Here is a 27226-nt window from a genome sequence, read left to right as displayed (position 1 = left end):
ACACTGTCAAACACTAAGCCAAGGGAAGCTGATGACTTTTTTCCTCACTTAAGAGAATAATGTGTGACTTAAGTGAAACATTTTGGACAAAATAGTACTTAGTACTAGTAAGAAAGCAAAGTTAGATGTTCACTCATTTCAGCCCTTTTGGAGAGATGAATATGGATTTCGTCAACATAAAGGCCATGCTGCTCTTTGTGTTCTTTGTTGTGAGAGCTCCGTCTGTTACCTACAATGACATTTTCCAGACAAGAAACAACAAACACTTCAAATGGAAAAGGCTGAGTTGATCAAACTGGCCATAGTAAGGTACGGAAAACAAAATAACATCTTTACTAATTTCAGTGTAAAAATAAAAATCAAGCCACAGTAGCAAAGTTATAAAATTGCATGGGACAGTTATGGCATACTTTGTGCACTGTCTTGATGAAATCAAGATCTTTTTTGTCAGAAAAAGGTCAAAACCACTCTGCATTCATGAAAAATGGGTTGCAAAACTAATGTTTAGACATTACCACACATTGAATGAACTCCTGAATGCAGCCTCCGTCTGCAGGGTGCAGTCAAACTGTTATGGGTCTTTTCAAAACATGGAGGGCATTTCTTGTAAAACTTTCTGTTTTGTTGGAACACCTCAACTATTCCACTATTTAAAACATCTTAATCAATGTTCAAAACATTGCACAATCTCTGTTGCTGAGATTGGAGTGTGCATGTGAGAATTGAAATCAGAATTTACTGTAAGATTTAAACCAGACAGCTTTGATACTAGCGACATAGATTTTCAATGGATGGGTTCTGAGGACTTTCAAATGCAACTAATGGAATAACAGTGCTCAGACTTATGAAACTCAAAGTTCTGGGATCTGTAAAACACACCTGAAGCTACTGAAAGTCAAATTTGACTGCTTGAAAAAAGTGACATTTTCACTTCTCTCAGCATCTGGATCAACATACCTTTGAGAACAGGTATTTCCGCACATGAAGTCCCTTCTATGTCCCTCCTGTAGCTGGTTAACAACCGAACACTCAGAGGCTTGCGTGCTGCTTAAAGTGTCAAGCTATAAGCCTGATATTGGAGAACTCAGCAAGGGAAAGCAAGAATCAAAATAAATGGTAAGATGTGTATTTTAATTATGTTTAATTATGTAAGCAGGGCTATTATTGACATTAAAAAAGTATCAATGGCACCCAATTCCATAAAAAGTGCATGAGCTTACACTTGGCAAAGCTGCCGATCCCTGAACTAGAAGGTGGTAATGCAGCTAACTTGGCACAGAAATAAAATGGATACTGTAAGAAATTAGATGGAACAGTTAATTACATTCTATAAATGATCATTACAATTTACTCAGAAATTTATGAAATTAAGAAAATGTTTGTAGTTTTACTGTTTACTTTCTCTACGATCATACTCCAAATATTGCCCTATGCATTGAACAAAATGTCCTGCTTATGGTGCACCAAGGATAAACACAAGGCTCTCCTTGCACAGTGGTGATCAATTTAAGATTTTATGACATGCAGGGTCATATACTATACGTAAGTGAATAACAAAAGCTGAATATATAACAATATATTACGCTTCTCCCAGTGCGTTTAGAAAATGTACAAATGCACAAGGGTACAAGAATTTATTTCTGAGTCAAAACCGAACAGTGTTAATTAGGGACAAAACATTTTATGCTAATTAATTAGTTTGATAGTCTTAAAATCTTAATAGGAACAAGTGATAGGTTTATTCCATGCTGAAAAAAAGAAGAAAGAGAACACAACGTTTCGGCCGTGGAGCCTTCTTCAGGTGTGTCACACACCTGAAGACACACACCTGAAGAAGGCTCCACGGCCGAAACGTTGTGTTCTCTTTCTTCTTTTTTTCAGCATGGAATAAACCTATTACTTGTTCCTTTGCAGCCTACGCATGCTGACACAGCTACCCACCTGAATTAAAATCTTAATGGCTAATACTTTTTTATTTGATCTAGTAAAAATACAAATTTCAGTCATGTACAGGGCGGCACAAAAGGCAACAACCAATAACGTATATCATCTTTTATTTGAGAAATAATTCAATGTGTTTAGCAGTACATGACAAACCACCTTACACCGCACAAAAGACAGGCTGGTTTTGGAACAACAAAACTGGTAGTGTAGGTGGTGCCTGTAAGGGAATTCCATATCAAGATTAATCTAACAGCAGGGAGCTGAAACACATTATTGACCAATTATCAATAAGGATGAAAAGTTTTAAGCAGGATAAATAACACAGAGAAAATATTCAGTTTTAGTTTCCGTTTACTAAGCATGGATTTTTTTTATCAATTGAATGTCTTTCATGACATACATTATAATTAAACTATATTTTTTTCCTTTTTTGGTAACTTTTGTCTCAGTAAAAATTGCCTGTTAACTTTGTCCTTTCATTTCCTGTAGCTTAGAGTATGACAGCTCTTCTCCAAGATGGATGAAGCAGGACTGTCCAGAAACCAGATGATACCATGTAACCTCCTGCAACAGAAAGGCAGGCACATGACCTTTGGAAGCTGCCATAACTCATACAGAATAACACTCCGTCACTAATATAAGTAATGAACACAATATTGATTTTGGTTTAAGGTCAAAAAAGACATTATCTGCCACTGTATTTCTTAGTGTGATGTACTAACTGTATCTCAGTCAGAATATCAAGATTAAATGACAATTACTATGGGATTTCAACTGGTCATGTTGAGGACTTCAAATAAAATGTCAGAACAAAAGTAATTTCTTTTCATCACTCTATTTGTAATATCCAGTATAGAAATATACTGAAGCTGTAGCCTGTATCGGCAAGCAATAGACCCAAGGCAGGATACACCCTGGACAGGACATTATCGTTCACACATCCCTTCAAACAATCAACGAAATCTATAGTATGTCATTTTGAAATGAGATTTGCATTCTGTACATCATGTGGCAGCCTCACACTCCCTATTTAAAACCCTCCCTTGATTCTATTTTCATTGAGACACAATACAAGTGAGTGTAAGAGGGTTAAATACCAATATGCTGTGTCTGCTCCCAGTCCTTCCGAGTCTTGTCTGCATATCTGTAGCAGAAATCTGCCATTTACCCTTGGCTTGGGTTCCCTGCAACACTATGCTCTGACTTTGAAGTAAAGAGCAGAATAATAAATGGTCAGCTCATGCACTATGGTCTGCTCAGCAAGAATAGAGAAGAGATCGAAGGCAGAAATGGCCATGCATATCCTGCAATACAGCTTTTTATTTAGGATGGAGAAGAGAGGATGCATTTTTTTGGCTGCATTTGAGAACTACAAACTCCAATAGAATATCGACATATTTTCCATGCATAGTGTCAGAAAAGACACAGTGGCACATTGCACTCCGCATGAGAGAACACAATTAGATACACAATTTATGAGAGTTAAAGAAGAATCTGAAGTTCTCTGCAGTGTGATAGAGAATTTAGATATTTGCTTATCTATTGTATCTGAAAAGAATTATATACTTTAGCAACTCTGTGTGACTCACAGTGGTAAAGTAAACTATGTGACTGGATTATGGTAGGTGGAATGTTCACTACACAATATGAAGCTGAGCTGTGCGTCTTATATCAAACTTTAAGCACAAAGTGCACTTAACATACAATCATCATTTGCATGAATGTAATAATACAGATACGGTACATCTGACTAAACTCTCCATCTGCAATTACTTCTCAATCTTTTCAACGATCTACAGTATCTACTGAGGTTTCAGTAAAACATTCATGCGCTATGAATTTTTTTTTGCCTTTCCTTTTGCCAATGCTTACCAAATCTGGTGTAATGTTTATTTTTTTATCGACAAGTTTAGATCACTTCATTCAGGTCTTTCACTTTAAAATCTGATCACTCCTCATCTTTGAACTTTTTTTCTGTTCAGCATCCATTATAATCCACAAACCCAAGCGTGACTAAGGAATGAAACAATCAATAACATTTTCACTTGACTGAGTATATGCAAAAATTAGCTTTATATACAGTAGCTGCAGTTGAATGTTTCCATTATTTATCACTTTTTTTTACACATTAGTGTTTCTTTCAGTATTGGGTTCAGAAAGTTTAAAAATGGTGTGGCCTTAATAAAGATGACAATACTGTAAGGCTCACACTGGAATGTGGTTTGAGACATTGGAGGGTTGAAGATTTATGGATACTGCATACATAAGGGACTCCAGATAAGAGGTTTTCTTAGTTAGTTCTAAGTTTTAAATAAAATGAAGCTGTGGAAGTTTAGGCAAAATAATGTATACATTCATTATACAGTAGGACTTTTTTTTAACCAATTCATCGGGGCAAATATGACAATGATTAACAGCTCAAACTTCTGTTCACTGAAGATCTTATTTCTCTTTGTACATATACTTGAGAATACAAATAAATTAGGGGGCTATATTATGTGGATGCCTTTGTTTTAAATAACTTTAATTACTATATTATAAAACTTCCCCCTTTTCTTTTTTTTCACCTCGAACAGGGCAAATATACATTCATATGTAATAAAATATCCATCCATTTTCTAACTGCTTCATCGAATTCAGGGTTGTGGGGGAGCTGGAGTCTATCTCTACAAGTAACAGGCACAAAAAGGGACACACCAATCCATCACTGGACAGACAGATACACAGACACACACACCAGAGCCAATTTTCCCAGAAACCAATTAACCTACAAATATGTCGTTGGACTGTGGGAGTACACCAGAGCACCCAGAGGTCAACTGAAACCCCACACAAACATGGTGAGAACATATGAACTCCACACAGACAGGCACCTCAGGTCCCAAACTAAACCCAGGCCCCAGCACTGCAAGGCTGCAATTCTAATAACTGCACCAGCCACAAAATATTTTTAAAACAAACAAAAAAAAATAGAAATAAACTTGCTGTTTTTAAATAAAGTTGAGTTGTTTGCCTACAGTGCAAAGCCAGATGTGCCATTTTCATTTGGTGAAGACTCTCCACCACCAGAATGATGATTGATGATTTTTTTCTCTCTAAAAATGCTTTATTTTGATGACAAGTGAAATGGCTACTGCAAATCTAAACTCTTTTAAGTTTACTATCATTACCGACACCATCATAAGCAACATCAAAATCCATTCACTACTAGTGAATATTTAAGATGGTTAAAGTATCATAAAGACAGTATACTTTTGGCATTTTTAATATAACATGATGAGACCAGCCAAATATCTTGTCTCATGAGTGATGAGGAGAGAACATTTTTTTCGTAGCTTTGCTTTCCAGTATAGGATAGATTTTGAGAAATTTCTCATCCAAGCCCTGGACCAAATTCTTGCAACGTATTTCAGGGCTGTCCAAGCCTCTGGTCCTGGAGACCCATTGCGTCTCTAAAGCAGGAACATCTGAAGTGAAGTGTCAGTGCAGTTGCTAAACTTGTCCTACTAAGCTGAGCAAGAACCAGGAATAGACACTCCTGACATCAAGCATAGCACATGATATTCAATAATAAATCACAGGCAAAAATATTATAAGGATACAATTACCATCAAGTGTCTTCCAGTTCTACTATATACACTACTATTTAATCCCAGGCAGTCAGTGCCGGATTTCTGTAGGCACAGTGCCTAGGGCCTACGGAATTTTTAGGGCCTATGCAGGAGGGAAACACCAGTGACTAATGAAAAATGAGCTGAAACAACATGCTTGTGATCAACTCTAGGTGATCATACGCTATCTAGCGGCTGTTCTAGAAACTAGAAGTATCGATGTGATGATCATTCGACTCACTCCATCAATCATGTGGTTTAGCATTAGAATAGTTTAAAGTGCATCGTGTCAATCGACATAATTCAAGTGGCATTTACCCCTCTTTTTGCACATTTCGGAGTGAAAGTGCCTAGGGCCTATGAACACCAAAATCCGGCCCAGCAGGCAGTGGGGCAAAAAAGGGTGGCACAACGTTGCTTCTAGGTGCTATCTGCGTAGAGTTTGTATGTTCTTCCTGTGTTCACGTGGTTTTACTCAAAGTGCTCTGTTTTCCTCCCACAGTCCAAAGACAAGATGGTGGATTAAATGACTTCTTGTAAATTTGGCCCTGGTATGAGCGTGTGCATGTGTATGCAGTGTACCAAGCTACAGAGTGGCGTCCCATCCAGGGTGTATCCTGCTTGCCGGGATAGGCTCCAGCACGCCCTGCGGCCCTGGAATGGATAAGCGGAATAGAAAATGGATCAATGGATAAACAAACTGTGGTAAGATGGCGGGAGCAGTTTGGGAATTGAGGCAGGAAACTCTACTGCCTGTAAGCTGGTAAATGAATTAGGGGAAGGCATTTCTTGTAGCTGATGTGAAAGTTCAACTCTTGTTGAACTCGTTGAAGAGTAGTACTGTAGCAGGCAGCACGCCTAGTCCAGAGCTTGATTTGGGAATACAAGCACCTCCTATGCTTTTGAAATCTGTGATCAGGTGCGCCCTTTTTGAAATTTTTGTGATTAAGCATTTTTCCTCCGCAATAGGTATTTTAAAACAGTGTGTGAATTCTGCTCGAAATGTAAGTTTAATAATAAACTTTAGTTTATATAGCACCTTTAAAAGTATCTTCTCTAGACGGGTTAAGGGAAAAACAAATGAATAAACAGTTTAAACAAACAAACAGAGTAACAAGGATAGAAGATAAAATTGGCACAAAGACACACAAGGGATTAGAAATGTAATAGAAGATGCAAGGAATGACACCCTTCTACATAAAAGCCTAATTATGCAAAGGTGCTATTGATTTGTTGGAGTTTGGGTCTAACATAAATTAATTTGCACATCAGGCAGAGGGACAAGCAATTCATACAATACGTGGAAAGGACTGACGGCAACATAAACACCACTGTTTTGTGATGTTTCAGCGTTTATTGGATAAACACAGGTGGCATTTAAATAAAGGTATCAGTTAAAAACGGAAACCTGAAGCTCTGCAAATAATACAGCATCTGTTCACAAATCAGATTTCTGCAATTCAAAACCAGTTCCCGAGATATTAATATTTTATTCATACAAAAAGTCTTTACAGCTATTAAATAATTCTCTATTTCTCGTTAGATATTTTTAAAAATATTAACTTTGGTGGTTCTTGATCTCGGAGTCTGAGCGCAGTTACATCAACCCACAGCCACCTAAGTAACAATTAAGTATTTCAACCACTCCGATCATTTTAATAGTTCGTGTCCTGGCCGAGAAGACCCATGCGGGGTACTCAACTGTGAGATTATTTTTAACATAAAACTGAGGAATATTATTCCCGGCTAAGGGAATGGCATTATTCTAAACTAGAAGACAGCGGCCACCTCCTCCCCTAGCACTGCAGTACTTTTCGATCCAAAAATATCCCTCGTGTAATTTCTTTTTTCAACAGGCTTCGCATTTTCAAGACAAGCAACATAAAATGAGTGTAGTAGAAAAAATTACGTCACTTTCTTCTCCAGTAGCCGTTACGGTATTATCAAGCGCATTGCTGTCTCAATTTCAAAACCCACTTTATCCCGAAAACTGTATTTCCTTTACACCAAGATCTTTATTCATAACTGACCTTGCATTTCTACACCGCATGTTCATGCTTCCCATTTCCATTAACCACATAAAAAGCTTTATTTTACAATAAGTTATATGTATCACTACTGTGTAATTTATTTTAGTTTATGGATGTCCATATGCATATTAAACAATATGCACCCATGTATATGTACTTTTAATATTTGTATTTTTTTCGCACGTACTGTACATCACGTTTCCAGGTACATTGTGTAATAGGATGAAAAAAAAATCTCATCCACCTGAAAATACACGAAGTTTGACTAGCCTCACAAATCGTAAACTAATTGTTTTAAAAACCGGCAAAGCTTTAAGAAACGATGACTATATGAAACACAACAAGCGTCTCTCTGAACACAAACTCACTTACACTCACCTTCTCCGCTCTCCAGTCCTGAGACTTTATTATTGAGCAGTTCCTGTTTTGCCTGTTTAATTTTAAGATTTTTATCAAAATAAAACAATGAAATTAAACATTAGATTAATATTCTAACATAAATATTACATTAAGTAAATATGTATTATTAGATAAAGCAATTTGTAGGAAATCAGTCCACAATTATTAAGATTTCTATCGAGGCTCCTCAATAGTAAACTATCCTGCGGGCCTTGCAAGAGTAGGTCGCAGTTTTTTCCCAAGATGGCAGCCTCCAGCAGAAGTCAGGTGCTTACTCTGTATAGGCTGTTGATGAGGGAGAGCAGTAAATTTCCTTCATACAACTACAGGTATTTGATCACTGCTTATTGCTAATTACTCGTGATCGTATGAATCATATAGCGAGCACAGTCAGCGCTGTGCCATGTTTTACAAGCGTTGTCATTGCAGTGTAAGAAAGCTTTCAGGTTATCCAAGATAGGGTCTGAAAGTACGGTTGCTTTTTTATAGCAAATAGAAGTAATGATATTATTTAGTAGCAACATTCGTGTCATCTTCTGGACCCAGCGGAGACTAACCCACACTAAAAATACGTTGATATGAAAACCTGCTTTATTAACTATGCCCTTTTGATTATGTGTTTTAGTTTTCGAAAACAATAACCCGATCCACAATTAGAGGGATAAATGTGTCTTTTCTTTCCTGCAGTGATCTGATTTATAAAGTATTCATTCCTATAGAAGTACGGGGCACAATGCGAGTGTGATCATTTGTATTTTCTTAATTACAATACTATCCCGAAATACTTGAATCGAAAAAAGTTAATTCCGTGTCCATTGTTGTTCACCTGTGATAGCATAAAGTAAAACTATTAGACATCAGATTTCAGTTCCCGAATAATTAATTGCCGTCTGTTGTCGCATTAAATGTTATCCAAAACTACACACAAAATGATCTGTTTTCAGCATTAGATAAGATTGTAGTTTTTTGCTTAAGCCAAAGCCCTCTCTTCTCTGAGTTGTTACACAAATGCAAATGCGTGTACAGTAGTTGCAAGCTGTGAGATAAAGGTAAAAGGTTTTGGTACATTGACATCACAGTTTATGTTAATAACACATAATTGGATACCTTTAATTATCTATGTAACGATTTTTTATTAAGACAGCCCTTGGAGAGCGCAGGTATACAGTATATAGTATAAAAGATTTTAAAGTACATGAAGAGTAAAAAAGTTTTTCTCCAGCTTCTCCAACCGCTAGATAGAAACCCTGTGACACTAACAGCACGCAGTATATCGCGTCAGTACACACAATACAATGCGAAGACAAATTTCACTTGGCTCTACAGAAGCTACTATTTAAGCAACACTATGATCCTGTCAAACTAGTACTAAATTTCAGTAGTATATCTTACAGCACCGAACACTTTTCGTTCACACTACACATTTGCTAACATGCATCAAATGACAAATCCGAGTACACACTTAATCTCTTGAGCGCGTTTTCAGTAATTTATAACAAGTCTTAACAATGTCGTTACACAAACCCTGAACGTGATGTATAATCGTGTTTTGCACAACCATAAATTATGTAGCAGAAATCATACGCTTCAAAGATCCTGCTGTGAAAAAGCCTTTGATGCTGTTTGAAACACAATAATGGTGGTTCTTGGCTTAGACAGTAATTTTGTCTAATTTTGTCTAAATTGCAAACGTGTAGATGTTCGTTTTCTTACTTGAATTCCATGCACAATTTATCATTTACAAACTGTTGAAACTATAGTAATGAAATTAAACTTGCAGCCTGTTTTTGTGTAAAATGTTACTGGATTGAATGGACTAAAAAACAAAAATTAATAACAGCTAGCTCCCCATCCATGGTGTTGAGTTTAACAAGAAAAGGGCTGGGTGAGATACTTGGATTAATTAACTAACAGTTAACTTCCACAAAATGGCTGGGTACCTTGTTGCATAGTCCTACATCCCCACATGTCTCATGCTCGCAATTTTAAATGGGCTTCTACATAATTTCCACTTGTGTCCTCTGGTTTTTGTGTTGCTTTTCATTCTGAAGCAATCCGCTGTATTGATGCTGTGTTTTAGGGCTGTGAATACTATGTATCAGATCTCCTTGTAGGATTCTCTGTTCAAGACTAAAGGGCTTGAGTTCCTTCAGCCTGTCAGTATAGGACATGTGCCCGATTGCTCTTCTCTGGATTGACTCCAGAGAAGCAATAACTTTTTCCGCAACATGGTGACAAACATACGTAATATTATAAGTGAAGCCACTCTAGTGCTTCATATGGGTATAAGATAACATTCCTTGATTACATTTTATGCTTTCAATATGTTTTGTTTTCTTACATAATTCCTTCCAGACATTGTCTAGAAGATAAAAGTGATGTGCAACATAAAGGCCTAAGTCTTTTTCTCCCCGACTAGCCTTATTTGTGTTAGATGAGCCAACTGACCTCCTCTTGTTTGTAACTTTTCTGCTGTTCTTTTATGAGAAAGAATAACGAGATTAATTTGATCTTGACATCTGTTTTGAAACGTTTGTCCAATTTACGCATTGTGCTTTCCAGATTGAATTTTGGTAGTTTAATATTATTGAAACAAAAGTAAAAGTACTGGAGATAGATCCAGTCAGCTACACAACTTGTAATTTATCTTGTTTTGAAAAACACCATAATAATCCAGACATTAATAATGTGTTTTGCGGATTGGACGAACATGGGCCTATTAAGAGAAATTGAAGACCTCCCCGACTCTCTTTCTACTTGTTTTTATCCGAGGAATTTTAACTCCCTTCTCACTTTTTATAACTCATCACTTAATCACATCAGTTTATCGCTTTTTGCTTCCATTTATATAGTTTTTTTAGAAAGATTAGGAAATATTGTTTCATAATTATCACATAAGTTAATTTTTAAGGTTCCTATTTGCGTTTGGTTTGTACAGCATTATTGATATAGGAATGCATATAATGTTTAATATGCAGTATATTTAACATTCAGACTTTTCTGTTAACTTTCAAAACTTATTCTATATGCGATTGTTGTTGTCATTTGTAAAGTAGTTCATGTTCCTGTGGCTAAAGAAATTGTTTTTTTTGTATCTGGGGTTTACCAGTTCCGGTCCTGACTGATCTTTTAGTAGGACCTAAAGCCTGTGTTTCTGCTGGGGCTGGTACTGCAGGTCCTGATTTTTAGGCCCACTGTAAGCTTTTTTTATATTCAATGCATCTGCTGAATGTTGTTATTATAATGTAAAAACAAAGTTTTGTAAAGTATGTGTGGTCGTCTTTACTGGGAACACTAGGCTCACAGTCTAGTTCCCCTGCTTGGCATTTCCTGATAGTTAAGATATTGGTTGTGCAGTAAGGCATCCTTGGGCTGTATCCCAGGTGTAGGAATTGTCCTGAGGTGGAAGCTGGGAGCTTGATGTATGGCACAACTGTGAAAAGCAGCATGGCTCCATTTTTGCCCGATCCTATTAGCACAGTGTTGCAAGTGAACAGATCCTAATTAAAAGTGCTCACCATCTGCCGGAGCCCAGCACCGAGGTGGCCCACAGCATTTACCTTCCCTCATTGATTACAATGTATTATTTATCACGTTTTTTGCTGTTTCATAAGATGCAGGATAGCAAATGCCACTAGCAAAACGGGAGGTCTTTACTCCTCACCACCTACAGCTAGTGTGATGTGCCCCCTTCCCACGAGATGTGTGTGCATTAGGAACTCTCTGCTCCACAGTTGTATAATCAGTATTATACCTTCTGCTTAAAATAGAAGCTGTAGTTCTGCTCTCATTTGTACCTTGCTCGTGTTGAAGAACACTTTGCTTTTGACAGCCAGTGCTATATATCTATCTATCCTTTTGTTTGAAAAATTCTGTGAATTATTTCTTACGTGAATGAATTCTAATTGAATTGCCTTATGTTGATGATTATGGACCCTTTAGTTGGAAGTTCTGCGCCAGGGTACATTGGGTGGCTGTTGCATTGAAACACTCTGAATTGGAGGGCTGCAATATCTGGTGTGAAAAAAATGGAATGAAAATCTTCCTTTTATTACTGTTTTTTTTTTGTACTTCAGAGTTTTGAAAGTAAAGTATTAACTTCCCAATGACTTACCCTAACCTGGGTTTTTAACCCAGCAACCATATCAGCAGCCATAACCCAGCAGGTGTGAGCTTGGTCAGTACCTGGATGGGAGACCTCCTGGAAAAGTTGCTGCTGGAAGAGGTGTTAGTGGGGCCAGCAGGGGGCGCTCACCCTGCGGTCTGTGTGGGTCCTAATGCCCCAGTATAGTGACAGGGACACTATACTGTAAAAAGGTGCCGTCCTTCGGGTGAGTTGTAAAACCGAGGTTCTGCAGTCAGCTTCTAATACTTCATACTTCTAATAATCCCCATAAATGAACTGGCTTCCTCACTCTGTTCTCCTCCCTACTGATAGCTAACGTTTAGTGAGCATACTGTGCACACTATGGCTGCCGTCGCATCATCCAGGTTGGGGGTAGTTCTGTAAAACAGCTTACATAGCCTTCATATATAGTATTTGTATGTTGTATTCTGTAGCCCATACAACTATTATTATTTCATTATTATTACATTATACTGTAAATATGATCAATTCCAGGTCTAACGTTGTTGGATCTTGGTGGACAATGTGTTTACAATAATAGTAATCAGTAATTCATCATGATCATAGTAAGATAACTATTGTTATTATTTTTTTTTGCACAATGACTGTCTTTATCTGGGAAACAAAATGCAGAAGAGTGCATTGCACTGAATGAAATAAAACTGAAATAAGCGAAAACAGTTGAATAATAGTTTTTCATATGCAAAATCCTATTACTGAAGTCATTTTCATTTGGAATTCTCTTTTTCACCATTTAATGTCAAAATATTTGTCATCTGTCACAACTGAGAACCCATTTATAGTGTTTCATAAAATTAAATAAAGTCCTTTGATCTACACAGAAATAAATATAAAACAGTCCAGCTGCTTGAGCAGATTGTTCATTCTAGAAAATGAAACAGCTCTAGTAAGCCAGCATAATAACATGTAATGAGAGAACGTAATGTTTTTTTTAGCATTAATCCTGACTAATAAAATTTGGTGCAAATATGTGCGCATTCCCCAGTTCCAGATGCATATTTTCCCTAAATGCGAATCTCAACATCAAACCCTAAAAGTAAGTCTTTTTCTCATTTGGCTTGGTCTGTCTTGTTTTACCCCTATGAAAGAGAAAGAGATCATTCGGCCAAGTTTGCTTGTGTGATTGCCGCTAGCTGACTTAAAAACCTTAAATACCCCAAGATACCTTGTTTTCGGAGAGTCACCTTCACTAGTTTGCTGGGTGCTTCATCCTAGACATCCTAGACAATTAATTATGAAACAAGGGGAGGCTTTTCAGTTTATCTTGTTTGTAAAGGTGTACTACTTGTTTTCAGTACTAAAAGCACCTGTAATTAATATGCACATGCATATTCATTCAAATTTCCATTCAACCTCTCTGTGTTAGATATTCATTGTATTATTTTGTTTCTCAGCAGTGGAGTAATGGTTAAAGTTCTGGATTTGTAAATGAAACATTGTTACTTCAAATCCCAGCTAGACCAGCTAGCACGATACCTCATTCAGATCTCTTCAATGACATGCCCTTCGGTATCAAAGAGTACCAATGTCCCACTTTAAATACAAATGACAGACAAATGCATTCATAAGAGTCTGCAGTACTCTTCATAGACAATAGAGTCATCCTGAGTACAACTATAGTACGGAACTCTTGAAGGTCTTGTGTCTGAAGTAGAGCATGATTCCTTGTGACTTGTCTTCTTGTTGGAAATCTAGGGTGAGAAAAGATCTCTGCTTTTATGGTGCTGCGTCTTTATCTTTTAATAACTATTTATATGGTGCAAAGTAGCACCGCGGCTCCAGATGGAAGAAGAAGATGTCAGTTCTATAGTACTGGTTAGTGGCTTTGAACTGATGTGATTAAGTGTTTGTGATGTGATGCACTACGCTACAGATGTTACACTCACCCTGGCTGATTCATCCTGCAAAGGAAGAGAAGTCTAAGTTTTAATTTCCCTGTGTAAATTTGTGCATGAATAATAAATAAGCATGAAACACAGATTTGACCTTAGAAGATCAAAACACAATCCTTTAATATCTACAATTACCATTTTCAGTCGAGTGCTTTATTCTGGAATTAATTGGCAGAGATTAGTGTGATTTATGTAACAGCACATAATCAGCTCATTTTCTTTTAATAGAGTCATTAATTATTTTTTTTTTACCACCAGGCATTTTTTTTCTGTCAACTATTGGTTTAATTTGAAGAAACAAAATGATGTACTATGCCACATCAATAGGATATTATCTGAGAATAATTTGATGGTTGTGTCCAATATGTCATCATTCCCCTCCGGTAATTTACATACCATGCAGCCCAGATCAGGATGTCAGAACAACGCCTCCCCTGTGACACCCTGCTTTATGTGTTTATAGTTCTAAAAAGAAAAGCTTTGATTTTTTACTTTTCTCTCCACCCTCCATGTGTTGATATTTTACACAGGGATTTGAATGTTACAGATGAAGAAACTTTTATAAATTTGGCTTAAGAAAATCCCAATTGATAATTGATTCTCTGCGATCAGTCTCAGAATGGACTGGACCCCTTAAAGATAGGATAGCTTATGCCTAGTTCCTCATGGACACTCTTTCTGTAGGGCACTACAGACAGCTTTTTACACGGCCAAGGGAGTTCATACAGTATGTGGTCAGGTTCTGGCAATCAGCTTTTTTTGTCCACTTTTCTAAACAATTTAATATTTAGTACCTATACATGGCATTTTTCTGAATGACAACCCCATTCTTGCCCTGTCGTCAACCAGATATGGTTAACCAGTCTCATGGCAGATAACACAAAGACTGTTGGTTCTGCATTGAGTTCTGTCCTGCTCAAATCCAAAGTTCTGGAAAAAAGAGCGACAGTGTTTTAGAGAAGTGTTCAGGAGTTTTAGAGAACTGCTGCTGATATAGTGAAATCTTTATTGCATGGTACCCATTTTACTTTAGCGATCCTTTGGTAGAACCTTAGGAGGGTATGACTGATGGTGAATATTACCGGCACTGTAGTTTCTTGATGCTAAAGAGAATTAGCTCTACAGAAGCAAATAATGGGAAAAAAACAGTGACACAATAATATTTAGCATGCATATCAAAAACCTGAATTTCTGAAGTCCCAAAAACTGACACGGGACTGCTCTTTTTATGCCCTACTCATGCTATCAATGACTTCAGGGCTGAAAGTTCTGCTGTGGTCTGGAAAAGACTGTACCTGCAATCTCAGTCTGATAGGTTAGGTCCAGTAATGGTATCTTTTCCTTCCAGGATTCCAAGTTGCCACTGGATGGCTGCCACTCCAACCCATCCCCCTAGCTAAAAGGACGTAACTTCATGTGTAATGGAAGTATTTAATATTTTCTCATTCTTGAGGGTATTTTTTTTTTAATTAGAATCTCCAATTATTTTTTTTGCTAGACACACCCGATTTTGGAATTTACAGTTGTGTGGTTTTCATGCCTGGGTTCACAGTTATGAACCCTGCAACCGCACACAGGAGATTGACTCTTCTGACCCACCCACCTTTGATGTTCTCATCTCACAAGAAAGGTGCTGTTTCTTGAGCAGGAAAAGGATATTTCAGTTTTGTCCTGCTGGAATGTTGTCACATCAGAATGATACTGCAAGCAGCAAACGAGATTCCAAGGCTTGTTAATGCGGTGTCATTCACTCAGGTTGCTATCACTTGTTACAAGTAGAATTCTTTAGAGGCAAGTCACTCCTGCTCAGACTTTCACACGTAAATGAGCATATGTCTGTCTAAGGTGTCATGATTTGTGCTTTCTCTCAAGGGTTGAGAATCATTGATGGTCTATTGTGCTGCAACAACTTAGACAACACAGAAGGCAAAGGACAGTGTATTGATTTAGTTTATCTATCAACATACGAGTAGAACAAATGCAGTTGATACACGAGGCACATTAGTTACTTTTGGTGTTTTTCTTTTTGGATTTTCACCAATATTTACATTTAACATGTACTGACATCACAGTCAGTAATAAATTATGAATTAATTCCAATGATAGTAAAAATCATTTAATCAATATCCTAAAATATACATGCATAGTGATGTTTCTGGTGTTGTTCAGTACACAGTCTTCCTGTCTTCTTAATTAATTCCATTTGTCACAATTATCTTGGGAAATTACAAGAAATTATAATTTATTTTCGCAATCTATATATAAATGCGTAAGCACTGTATACTTTGACTTTTCTAAGCAGTCTATATTTCATTACATTTTGTACTGTTAATAAAATGTGTTTGAAACCTTGATTCTGAAGATGATAATAATAATAATAATAATAATAATAATAATAATTGCTTACATTTATATAGTACTTTTCTGGACACTCCACTCAAAGCGCTTTACAGGTAATGAGGGCTCCCCTCCACCACTACCAATGTGCAGCCCCACCTGGATGATGCAACAGCAGCCAGAGTGCACCAGTACGCTCACCACATACCAGCCCTCAGTGGGGTGGAAAACAGAGTGATGAAGCCAGTTCATACAGTAGATGAGGATTATTAGGAGGCCATGATTTGTAAGGGCCAATGGGAAATTTGGCTAGGACGCCGGGGTAACACCCATACTCTTTTCAAGAAATGCCCCGGGATTTTTAATGATCACAGAGAGTCAGAACGCTGGTTTTACGTCTCATCTGAAGGATGGCATCTTTTTACAGTATGGTGTCCCCGTCGCTATATTGGGGGCATTAGAACCCACACAGACCGCATGGTGAGCACCCCCTGCTGCTCCCACTAACAACTCTTCCAGCAGCAGCCTTAGTTTTTCCCAGGTCTCCCATCCAGGCACTGACCAGGCTCACACCTGCTGAACATCAGTGGGCTGCTGATTGTGAGTTGCAAGGTGATATAGCTGCTGGTGTGGGTTATAACAACAAGTTGAAACATGTAACTGTTGTGTTCAGATGAAGATGAAACTATGTGAATGTGAGAGGACACCATTCAGCTCTTTTGGCTTTTACTGGTTGCTAGCATGTAATTGACCTGAGGATCATTCTCATCAACTGTATCTTGAAGTGTTCAGCTTCGCCAACAAGGCTGGATAGCATATTCCAGACTCCCTCAAACCTTTGCGTGAGAAGTGTTTCTCTTCACTCATTATGACTTCCCTTAATATTCAATGAATAACTCCTGCTTCGTATTTCCCTGTTGATCTTGAAGAAATCCGTTACCTCTGTGGATTTTGAGTATATTAATCAAGTCCTCACTTGTTTCAAACCTGGGTATTCTTGAACAATGCAAAAACATACACATATACTTAGTGCACTATGATTAGCTAATTCACTGTCACAAATCAATTCCAGACTTTGAAGCTTTTTAAAAACATAATTACTGACCTATAAAATGTTGATACAAGTTTTATGTAACTGATACCTGGAAACGTCTTTTAATTGTTTTCTTAGTTGTATAATATTGAAAATGTATTCCTAGTACTGAAACTAGTTCTTTTGAGAACTAGTGAAATTTTGTGTCATAAAGGAAAGCCAATCTTTCATGAATTAGGAAGATCCAGTTCCGCTTCCAGCCTATTGTTTACAGTAGCTTGTTATGAAAAGGGGTTTCTTATGTTCTTATGTTAAATACTCAAGACATAGCTGGAGCTTTGTGCTGAGGTACTGGTGCTACAGGAAGATACACAAGGCAGATGTTAGTCATTCAGCACATTACATGTAATAAAAAGCCCAAAGCCTCGTTACATCAGTGTAAATTGAGTTGTCACTTTGGCCCAGAGAGACCAGTCATTTGCTGTAAGTGATGAATTCTTATAGCTCCAGCTAGAGAGTGCAGTTGTCTAAAGATTTCAAATCATTGATTTTTGGACACACAGAAAGTATGAGCATTTGTAGGGTGACATAAGATATTGATGCCATTTATAACCTATATTCTGAAAAAAACTGAACTGCAGCGCAGCTTAAGATCTCTTTTTAAAATAGCTTAATGTATTCTTGGAACTACAGATTATTAAAGAAATTATCAATGACATTTCTAAACATTCAATCACAAGAATCCCACTTTTCAGCTTCTTGGTTTTATAGGTTTTAAATGGACAAGTGGTGACTCATGACATGTATTTCCCTAATAAATCAGTGAGAGCTTTCTTTCTTAGTTGATAATCATAGACAGTAATCTGTATGACAAACAGGGCAGCATAGCTGCAGTGATGGGTTTCATCTCTTAACCTGAGGCTTGTGGAAAAGATTACTTTTCTGTGATAGGAAACTATCAGCTTAATATTCATCCATCAAACAAATCTTTTTTACGCATTAACAATCCAGACCAATAGGCCTAAAACAGTACATGTTGTTTGGTTGTCTCTATAAAATCAGTGCCTTGCGCAAGTATTCAAACACTAAATCAGCACCCTATGCACTGAGAAAAATTAATTTTAAAAAGGTAAACAAAACGCATGTCTAAGAATATACATCTAGTCAGTAGAAATTAGAAGGAAAATGTATGTTCCTTGTGTCTTCCTATCAGACACATTTATAAGACCATTGCTAGCTAGCCCATCATAAAAAGGAAATGCATCCTATAGATTTTTTTAAAACAAAAATTGCTTAATTGCTCAGTTTGCCTCTTTGCTCTAAATATGCCTCCCAGCCTATGGCTACATTCAGTGCCTTGCAAAAATGTTCAGACCATTGCATAGTTTTCATGTTTTGTTGCTTTAAACTTAGCAGTCATGACATTTTGCATTATCATTCTATATGCAACCTGCTCCACAAGCAAAAACAAAATGAACGGAGATAACATGAAAGAAAAACAGAAAAGTCATGATTGCATAAGAATTCAGACCTTTTTTCTGTGGCAAACATAAATTAGCTGAACATGCCACACTGTTATTGAGTGCCCTGTGTCCGTGTCTAATAATAGCGATCTCTCAATACTGGGAAGCTTGTAAAAGAGGAAACTGACAAGGGATGCCACTATTAGGCCAACATAAGCTTGGTAAGACTATTAGGCACTATTAGGCAGAGCTCAGTGGCTGAGTTGTGGTAAAAGTGTCAAAAATATCCCACCAAGAGTGCAGGTGTGAAACTGAAAATAAAAATGTCTCAAATCCCCTAATCCCAAAAGGGATTTGCAATAAAACACCTAAGTGGTGCTGTAAATGTCTGGCAAAAGGATTTGCAATCAGATGAGAAAATGGAAACTTCCTGGTCTATATTTCAAGCGATACATCAGACACAAATGCAACATAGTACATCACTTCATCGACACCACCCCTACTATTAAACATGGTGGGAGCAACTTCTCCTCAGCAGGGACTGGGAAGCTTCTTAAGACTGCTGGAAACATTAATGGAGCAAAGTATTGACAGCTTTTAAAGGAAAACCTTCTTCAGACCTAAAACCGGGACAAAATTCACCAGTACCTTCCTACCAGGTTAAAAACCATTATTGGCAATGTGGACTTTACGCCACAACCTGGAGAAATTTTCCTCATAGCATTTACTTAACCGTTGTTTACTAGCTGACATCCAGAACAGAGCCACAAAGATAATTTGCTTTCTGGAGAGTAAAAACATGTTTTTGCAACTAACTTTACAGAGATGCCCGTCTAAATCTAATGATTTATCATCATTCGAAGTGAAATGTTAATGAGAAAATTGATAACCTTTAAAACTGTGAATTTATAACTTTACAGCCTGAGGGTAGTCTTTTAAGGACTATATCCTGATTGTTGTCTGTTATTCTGGATACATGGGCATCCTTCCTTTTCTTACTGCTTTGTCCAATACAGGGTCTTGAGGTTGATGGGAACCTTTCCCAGCAAATAACAAGTACTGGGAACACACAGACACAAACACACACACTCCAGGGCCAGTTTTACCAAAGTAGATTAACCTACCAGTATATCTTTGGACTGTGGGAGAACACTGCACCAGCTGGAGAAACCTATGTAAACATGGGGATAACATACAAACTCCACACAGACAACACCTCAAGAACTGAACCTAGGGCTCCATTGCTGTGATTTGTTTAATATTGTGTCACTGTCAATTTGTTCCTCATTTTGTTGCTTTCTGCAAAAAAAAGTTTTATCAGCTGTTTTCTGAATAAAATCCCATTGTCATCTTTCTATGAGTGTAACATGCTATGCTGTGATTTTAACTTTAGAAGTGATTGTACGTGAGGAATCTCTGTTTGAGGGGATATTCCCAGTGGAAGCAGGGGATGTGCAGTTTCTAGGAGTCTGGAATGAATATAATCATGTAACAGTATCCTCTGAGGGAATGGATAGACATTTATCTTCCTTCCCCCAGGGAATCTACTACAGAGATTATCTCCACCAGCTCTGTTTTATGAAGTCTGTGGAGAATTCTATTTGTGTTGTATTCACTATTGTAGTGCATTTTATCTAAGTTTAGGCAATTTGTGTTGGATAACCTGTTATTAATGAAAAGGCATTCAAGCATACAAAAGTACAGTACCACCTGCAGCTTGCCATTAATAAACTGCTAGTACTGTGCTTCCTGTCAGACGGTGATGATTTTGAATCATTTTCATCATGTGAGGAAAAAACACACTACATAATGTTAAAGTAGTAAAGTACTTATTATAGAATCATTTTAGTTTAAACTCAAAGGAATGTTAGATAAATCAAAGAAAAAGTATTTTCAATTTGTTTTGAAGTTAGCATTAGCATCACAGGGGCAGTATATGTCAGAGAATTTGTATTTTGGTGCCTTTCTTGTGGTTTGTTTCCTTGGTTTTTGCTTTTTTTGAAACCTGGAAACAAGATTCTCCCAAGAAAGTATCTATATTTGACAGAATGACATGACTTCAGAGCTCCGTGCGTCAAAGACAGCTGGTTTGCAGAAAACCTTAATTTGGTAGTTATATTCAGTTTTTTATATCTATTTTTTATTTCAAAATAAAATTGCATTAAAAACACACTGATAGATTAGAAATGGTAGGACAATCCATAAAGGAAATGAACATAGCTATAGGCTTCAAGAGTGTTATAACTGCCATATAACAACATATTTAACACCATCAAAGGCTTTAATTTCCTTATGGATTTCTGCTTTTTAAAAGAAAAAAGTTGTTTCCCTCTCCCTGATATTTTCAATGCATAAATGACTCCACATAGTAGTCTTAAAAGTATTAGTCCTGCAAGCAAACTGTTCGGAAAAACTGAAAAATATTTATTTGATCTGTGCTTCCAAACTTTTTTTCTGTTGCGCTTTTAGAAGTAAGAATAATGATTAATTACTGTTGTCATAATGAGCGTGGATGTAGTTCTGACATTATAGATTGAGTAATGGTAGCAATACCAATGTACGCAGTTTATTTAATTCATGTGGAACTACACCTTTTCAACATGGTAGATTTTAATTTTTTTTTATTGCACTTGTTTAAGAAATATGAATAATGGAAGTCTGATGTTAAAAACTCTGCTTTCAGGGTGTTGTCATGGCATTACACTTGAGACTAAATGCCCTAACAAAAATACACAAAACAAGCTTGTGACAAAGTGAGATCTCACCCTTGGAAGCCACACCAGTTTTATGTGGTTACTGTTCTGAGCTTCACACACACTGGAGGATTCCACCTGTGTTCATGTTTTTTCAGAACCATCTTTCTTCTGTATTCAGGACATACTGTACAGAAACCCTGGTTGCAGAACTGCAACAAGCTGGAGAGACTACTGAAACATTTACTAATGTTGTGTTCTGTGGAATTCTAACCAAAAACTCCGAAGAGCGGAATGATTAATCAGTAATGTCATGTAAGAGTATACACTCCCTACCCAGAATAGAATAACTCTCCAGTGCTGTGCAAGAGTGTATTCTAAGCATTAGAGAAGCAGAAAAAATGATACTTCCTCTTAGCTGAAATTATTTCTAGTTTGTTCCTGTGGTACAATGTGATACCACCAATACAGTGAAGGTGTATTGTTATTTTTGCATCTAGCTATGACATCCAGTACACTTGATTTCCTTGGGGAACTTAGACTTGATTACTTCGCACTTCTGAATACATTTTTTGATGACAAGTTAAATTATTTTTTTCCCATTCTAGAGAAGCTGCAAATGTTTGTCAGGGTTGCCTTTCGAGCTAGTGTTTGAGAGGACTGCGTGGTGCCAGGGATTTATTATTCTACCCCAGTCGTCAACAATAAGATGCATTTAACTATGTCTGTTTTTACAGGACTTACGCCCTCCGAAGAGTCAGGGATGCCTTCAAAGAAAACAAGCATTTGGAGGACTCCAAAACAGTTGAAATGCTATTAAACAAGGGAAGAGACAACTTAGCTATACTTCAGAGACAGGTAAGGATATCCATCATTCGTGTGAAAAGTCGAGAATGACCTGGATGGCAAAGAGAGAGAACAGTGGAGGCTAAAATAAAAAAAAAATCAGTATAACAGTTAATGATTGTCGCAGAGTTACAAATGGGAAACGTTGATATGATGAAAGGCAAGCGGCAAATATATTAAATACATGTTATTCACTCGGTTGCTTACTGTGGAATAAGCAGCCAAATTGCCTCAGACCGAGGAGAGACAAAGTTCTTTCCAGGGCTTAATGGTATCATACCACTTGCATTTAAGAAAATTGTAAAGTAAGGGAGTCCTTAGAAGTTCTCACTTAGTCCATCTTAAAACTGAAATGAGTGATTATAGACCAATACATTTTACTCTTATAATTACAGTAGTTTAGCTGCATGGATTTAGGATTGTAGAAGATGGTGACCAAGGATTTAAAAACAGTTTGTCTTGCTTTATTAACTTCTAAGAGTCAACTTGTTAAACAAGAAGCAACAGTAACGGGCACATGTAAAGCATGCAGTGTGGTTTATTTACATTTTCAGGTATTTTATTAATTACTGCATTATTGGGGGTCCTTTTTTGTCCTTCAGTTTGTTCTCTTTGCTTTGTGGGGAGCTTAGTACCATGATTCATGGGTTCACCTTTCTCTCCACTTTTATTCAGTAGCAGCTACTTTATGTACTATTCAATCAAGAATTAAATTTATCTTTAACATGGGATTTTGTTTCTGATACTCATGTAATATTTCAATTTGTCCTGGAACTTATGCAGCATGAATTCTCCCAAATAAAGGATATATATCAATGTCATGACACAGGAGTCTAATTTGAGGCAACAAGCTAGTTGTAGATTTGCTAGTAAGCATTAGTTGCAGCCGTCCCTTCTACAGAGAATAAAGCAAAAGAGGCTTAGACTGTATTTCAAACAAGTTCTCACATCTATATTGGTTCGAGGAGGTGATAACTTGGGAGACTGACATAGTTAAAAACTTAATTCAGGCAGAAAAATTGCTTTTTTCAGTTTACACACTTATGGTGTTAGAATCAGACTTTTGGCACTTTAAACCTGTCAAAATACATGTATGAACTTGTCAACTTTGATATTATTTTCAGTGCAGATGTTACTGTATTATGATTTTATTCAATATGTGTGCAGTTGCAAGCCAGATGTAATCCAGTATCTATAATACCAAGAAACTGATCTGATCTTGGCGTGGTAGTTACAGTATATAGTGTGTTTAATATAAGATAAGATCACTTTATTGGCCATATACAATTTCTTGTATTAGGAATTTGTCTTTTCGCATACCTCAACTTGCTATCCATGAGACCCACAGACAGAGAGAGAAGCTTGGGGTCAGAGCATAGGGTCAGCCAATCATTCATGGAGCAGCTGTGGGTTAAAGGTCTTGCTCAGGGGCCCCGCGGAGTAGGATTCCTCTGCTGGCTGCGGGATTCGAACCGGCAACCTTCCAGCCACAGGCGCAGATCCTTAGTCACAGACACAGATCATACTTCAGATTGTCTATATTTTTTCCTCCCAAGCTTAATTCTGTTACACAACGCAAAGACACTTCCTGCTGTTGTCACTATGACTTTAATGGGGAACAGCACAATTTACTCACGAGTCCTGAAATTCATGAACTATTGGTACAAGAGTGTCACGGATGTCGGAAGGGACAAACCGTGGAGAGGCAGGAGAGCGGAAAAAGACCCATATGCATAGCGGCGGAACGGGGGATTAGCCTGGGCTCGGCAGTTCAGGAGTCGTATAGAAACCAATGCCCTCAGGCAGCGGACGTGGGGCGACCTGGATGCTAGGCGGGTTTCAGGACATCCGAACGTCAATGCTGAGCGAAGGTGAATGAGTGACCCAAAAATATATAACCCCAGAGAGAGAGACACCAGCAAAGGACAGCAAAGCACAGGAAACTAGGGACAGTTTGTCACACCCTCTGACTGCAGAGGGTGTGACAAAGAGAATACTCTTTATAGCACTAAAAGTTTCCCTTCCAAACCAACAATTTTAGTATGATCTTGTTTGGTGTGGGTAATGAAGCAGAAATGAATAATAAACACCTTCTATTTGCATAGAGATTTTCACCCTCTAGGGATGGACCTGCTTCATCCACGAATGAATCACAGCACACTTCAGTGCAAGGGTATCACCACACAGCAGCCATTTGGCACCATCTGTCCTTTTGCACAGCAGATCAGGTGAAAAACTGAGCAATTGCTTCACCAGTTGAATTAAGGGAGACATACGTATACTGTAAGTAGGGTAAATTGATTTTGGTTCTGAATTCACTGGGGTGGTAATCCCTAATTATAAGAACACAGCCATGGGGTCTTTCATAAGCATTTAGCCATGACTTTGGCTTAATGTCCTATCCAAAAGTGTGGCACCTCTTACAACTCAGTACTGGGGCATTGATTTTTTTTAAAGTCTGGAGCAGCAGGGATCATCCCCTGCAACAGCAGCCATCTTTCTAAGAGGGTTCCCCACCCAGTACTGATAAGCTCTGTCCTTCGTTCTCTTTTGAAATAACAAAATCAAGCTACAAGGTGTTAATGCTGTTAATTTGTAGGAACACACATTCTTCAACAGTTAGGTTCATGGTCTTGGCTCAGTCTTACCTTTGAGGCATTTGACAGTATCATAACATGATGTTTTCCTTGCTTCTTTCTACTGTGTTTTAATTTTGGGGGGTTTATTATAGTTGGAATACTCTTGAATATAGATTGTATGGGGAAATCCTGGGTTGGTTCTTGGGTTGGTTTGCTGAAGGATATTAAAACCTTTACAAGAATTAATCAATTATTTCAATTTATTTATAAAAAATCTATAATCATTTATACAAAGAAATGAGTGTCGGTTGTAAGATACAGTATATTGTAGCTTGGTGAGGACTTCCTAAAGATTTTTTTCTGTGCACAGATTTTATTTTTCCAAAGCATAGAATGTAAGTCTTATGTAACTTGACATGAGGCAATCTTTTCTTTAATGTTCCTCAGAGCACTCACATAAAAAGCCTGTGTGAACAACTGACTGTAAAGTGGAGCATCTTCATTAAATATTTAAGTTGTTTGCCAATATACCTTTAATCAAACACTTTCAATGTTATTTTCATTCATGTATTCCTTAGATAAGAGGGATATTTTTTAGAAATCAAAGACTTTTATTTAGGGGCTAAAAGCAACTGTGGGGAGATGAATCATGTTATTGATTATTTTTCTTTTCTTCTTTAATCTGGCATCGTAATTGAAACACTAACCTTCACAAAGGTAGTGCAATCAGTTTTGTCTATTTCTAAACTAGCAATTTATTGTATCTAACCCCTCCTGTATTTTTAAGGTGTTGTTTGCAGCACACCATAAATTGTGTATGATTCTGTTTCAATAATTGAAACCTTTTCTATTCTAAAATATATATTTGGCTAAAATTGTCTGGCGTTCAGCAAATCCACATTGGAAAACCATTGTGCCTTTAAAAAATCGAAAATATTTTCAGAAAAGATATGAGAAAGAACAGGACATTTTTTGTTGTGCTGATTGCTGCCAAATTAAAAGTTGTGTTCGTGAGCACAGAAGTGTGCAGTTTTGTTCTGGCAGTGTCAGTAGTCTTATTAAGCTTACCTTTTCAGAAAGCTTGGCTACTTCTGTGGTAAATGGTAGATGCCAATAAATACTTAGGAGCAACATTACTGCCAGACAGTCCTAATTTCGTACTCGTCTGCTTTCACTTTAATTACTAATAGAAAGACAAAAGTTTCTGCTTTAAAGTTAAGAGCTCTCAGACAGACACAGGATCATTCGTATTTGGAACCTGTTTTTCATGTTTCTAATAGTCCATCCATTTTCGTTCTCTCCTTACGAGAATTGTGCTTGGAAGAGACCTGAAGTGTGCCTCTTAAGGGCTATCTTGTTAAGGTGGCAATAATAACCCAGCATGCTCCTAAAGTGCAGTGGCTGAGCTCCGGGACTTTACTGGATCGCTGAACCTCTCACCCTGTCCCACCAATCCTGTGGAAAAACATTTCACCCACTTGTACCTGTGATCTAGTCCTTTCATTTATTTCAACTACAATGATAGGTACAACTGTACCGGAGGAAGACTACAATGTTCACCAAGATTCCCCGACAACTTTTCTATACTTGATCCCCTGGTCTGCTGACACAACAATAGAGTTGATCATTGACCTTTGGCCTATGTTGCTCTGGTACCAAGTACACTCATGAGAATCCCGGTTCGAACATGGTGTGTGCTATAGGCAATCTATGAGTAGTACAGTAGTAATAGAACATTTTATCACTCAGGTTCAGATTAAGGAAACCGTCTTTCCCAGTTATACCCCTCCAGGAATTACCATTGTTTCCCTGAAAGTGTTGAACCCACCAGACTTGAAGCACCAAACCCACCTTCTCCAGGTTGTCCCAAATATTCAAAACTGCTGTTAGGTACATCACCGTAAACAGCAGTCAGAATTGCTCGCTTACATGTGGTCTCATTGAGGCAACACTCTATTCCATTTGACAAACTCCAGATGGGGGCTTGTACAGTCAGTATTTGCCACAAGCCAGCCTGAGTGCAATCTGGCTGAGGGCATGGGCTACCTTTGATAAAGAAGTTTGGTTTCAGAGCAAATGCTTTGCCATTTTATTGCAACCTTTTGACCTCTTCAGTCATCTCAGGTATTGTAACACAATGTATTGTTGTGGCTGTGCAAAACTAAGAGGACCACCGTTTATCAAGAAATAAAACTCCCACTGTCTGGGGAACTGCTGACATGACTGAATTGAAAATTAGTCAGTTTCATCAA

General features: G+C 37.5%; 2 protein-coding genes across 5 annotated transcripts in view; one reads left to right on the top strand and one right to left on the bottom strand.

The window, feature by feature from the left end:
* The window catches only part of fars2 (phenylalanyl-tRNA synthetase 2, mitochondrial), a 186956-nt gene extending 178957 nt beyond the window's left edge, over positions 1-7999 (bottom strand). The window contains exon 1 of one of the 3 annotated variants that reach the window (XM_088919722.1): positions 7964-7999. The gene's annotated coding sequence lies outside the window, so the exon portion shown is untranslated. Of the gene's footprint in view, positions 1-7957 lie in introns of all 3 variants that reach the window. The other 2 variants (XM_088919724.1, XM_088919725.1) reach the window with 2 other exon arrangements.
* A 206-nt stretch (positions 8000-8205) lies between these two features.
* lyrm4a (LYR motif containing 4 a) overlaps positions 8206-27226 on the top strand; it is an 82866-nt gene continuing 63845 nt past the window's right edge. Inside the window, exons 1-2 of one of the 2 annotated variants that reach the window (XM_088919654.1) lie at positions 8206-8313; positions 22287-22407. In XM_088919654.1, the coding sequence (XP_088775780.1) occupies positions 8228-8313; positions 22287-22407 (207 nt within the window). In that variant the 5' untranslated portion in view covers positions 8206-8227. The remainder of the gene's footprint in view (positions 8314-22286; positions 22408-27226) is intronic. The other variant, XR_016091272.1, reaches the window with a different exon arrangement.

The sequence above is a fragment of the Atractosteus spatula genome, chromosome 6, assembly GCF_055471065.1.
Source record: "Atractosteus spatula isolate fAtrSpa1 chromosome 6, fAtrSpa1.hap1, whole genome shotgun sequence".
Taxonomy (NCBI): domain Eukaryota; kingdom Metazoa; phylum Chordata; class Actinopteri; order Semionotiformes; family Lepisosteidae; genus Atractosteus; species Atractosteus spatula.
The sequence above is the reverse complement of the archived record's forward strand: the minus strand, read 5'-3'. Positions and strand labels throughout refer to the sequence as shown.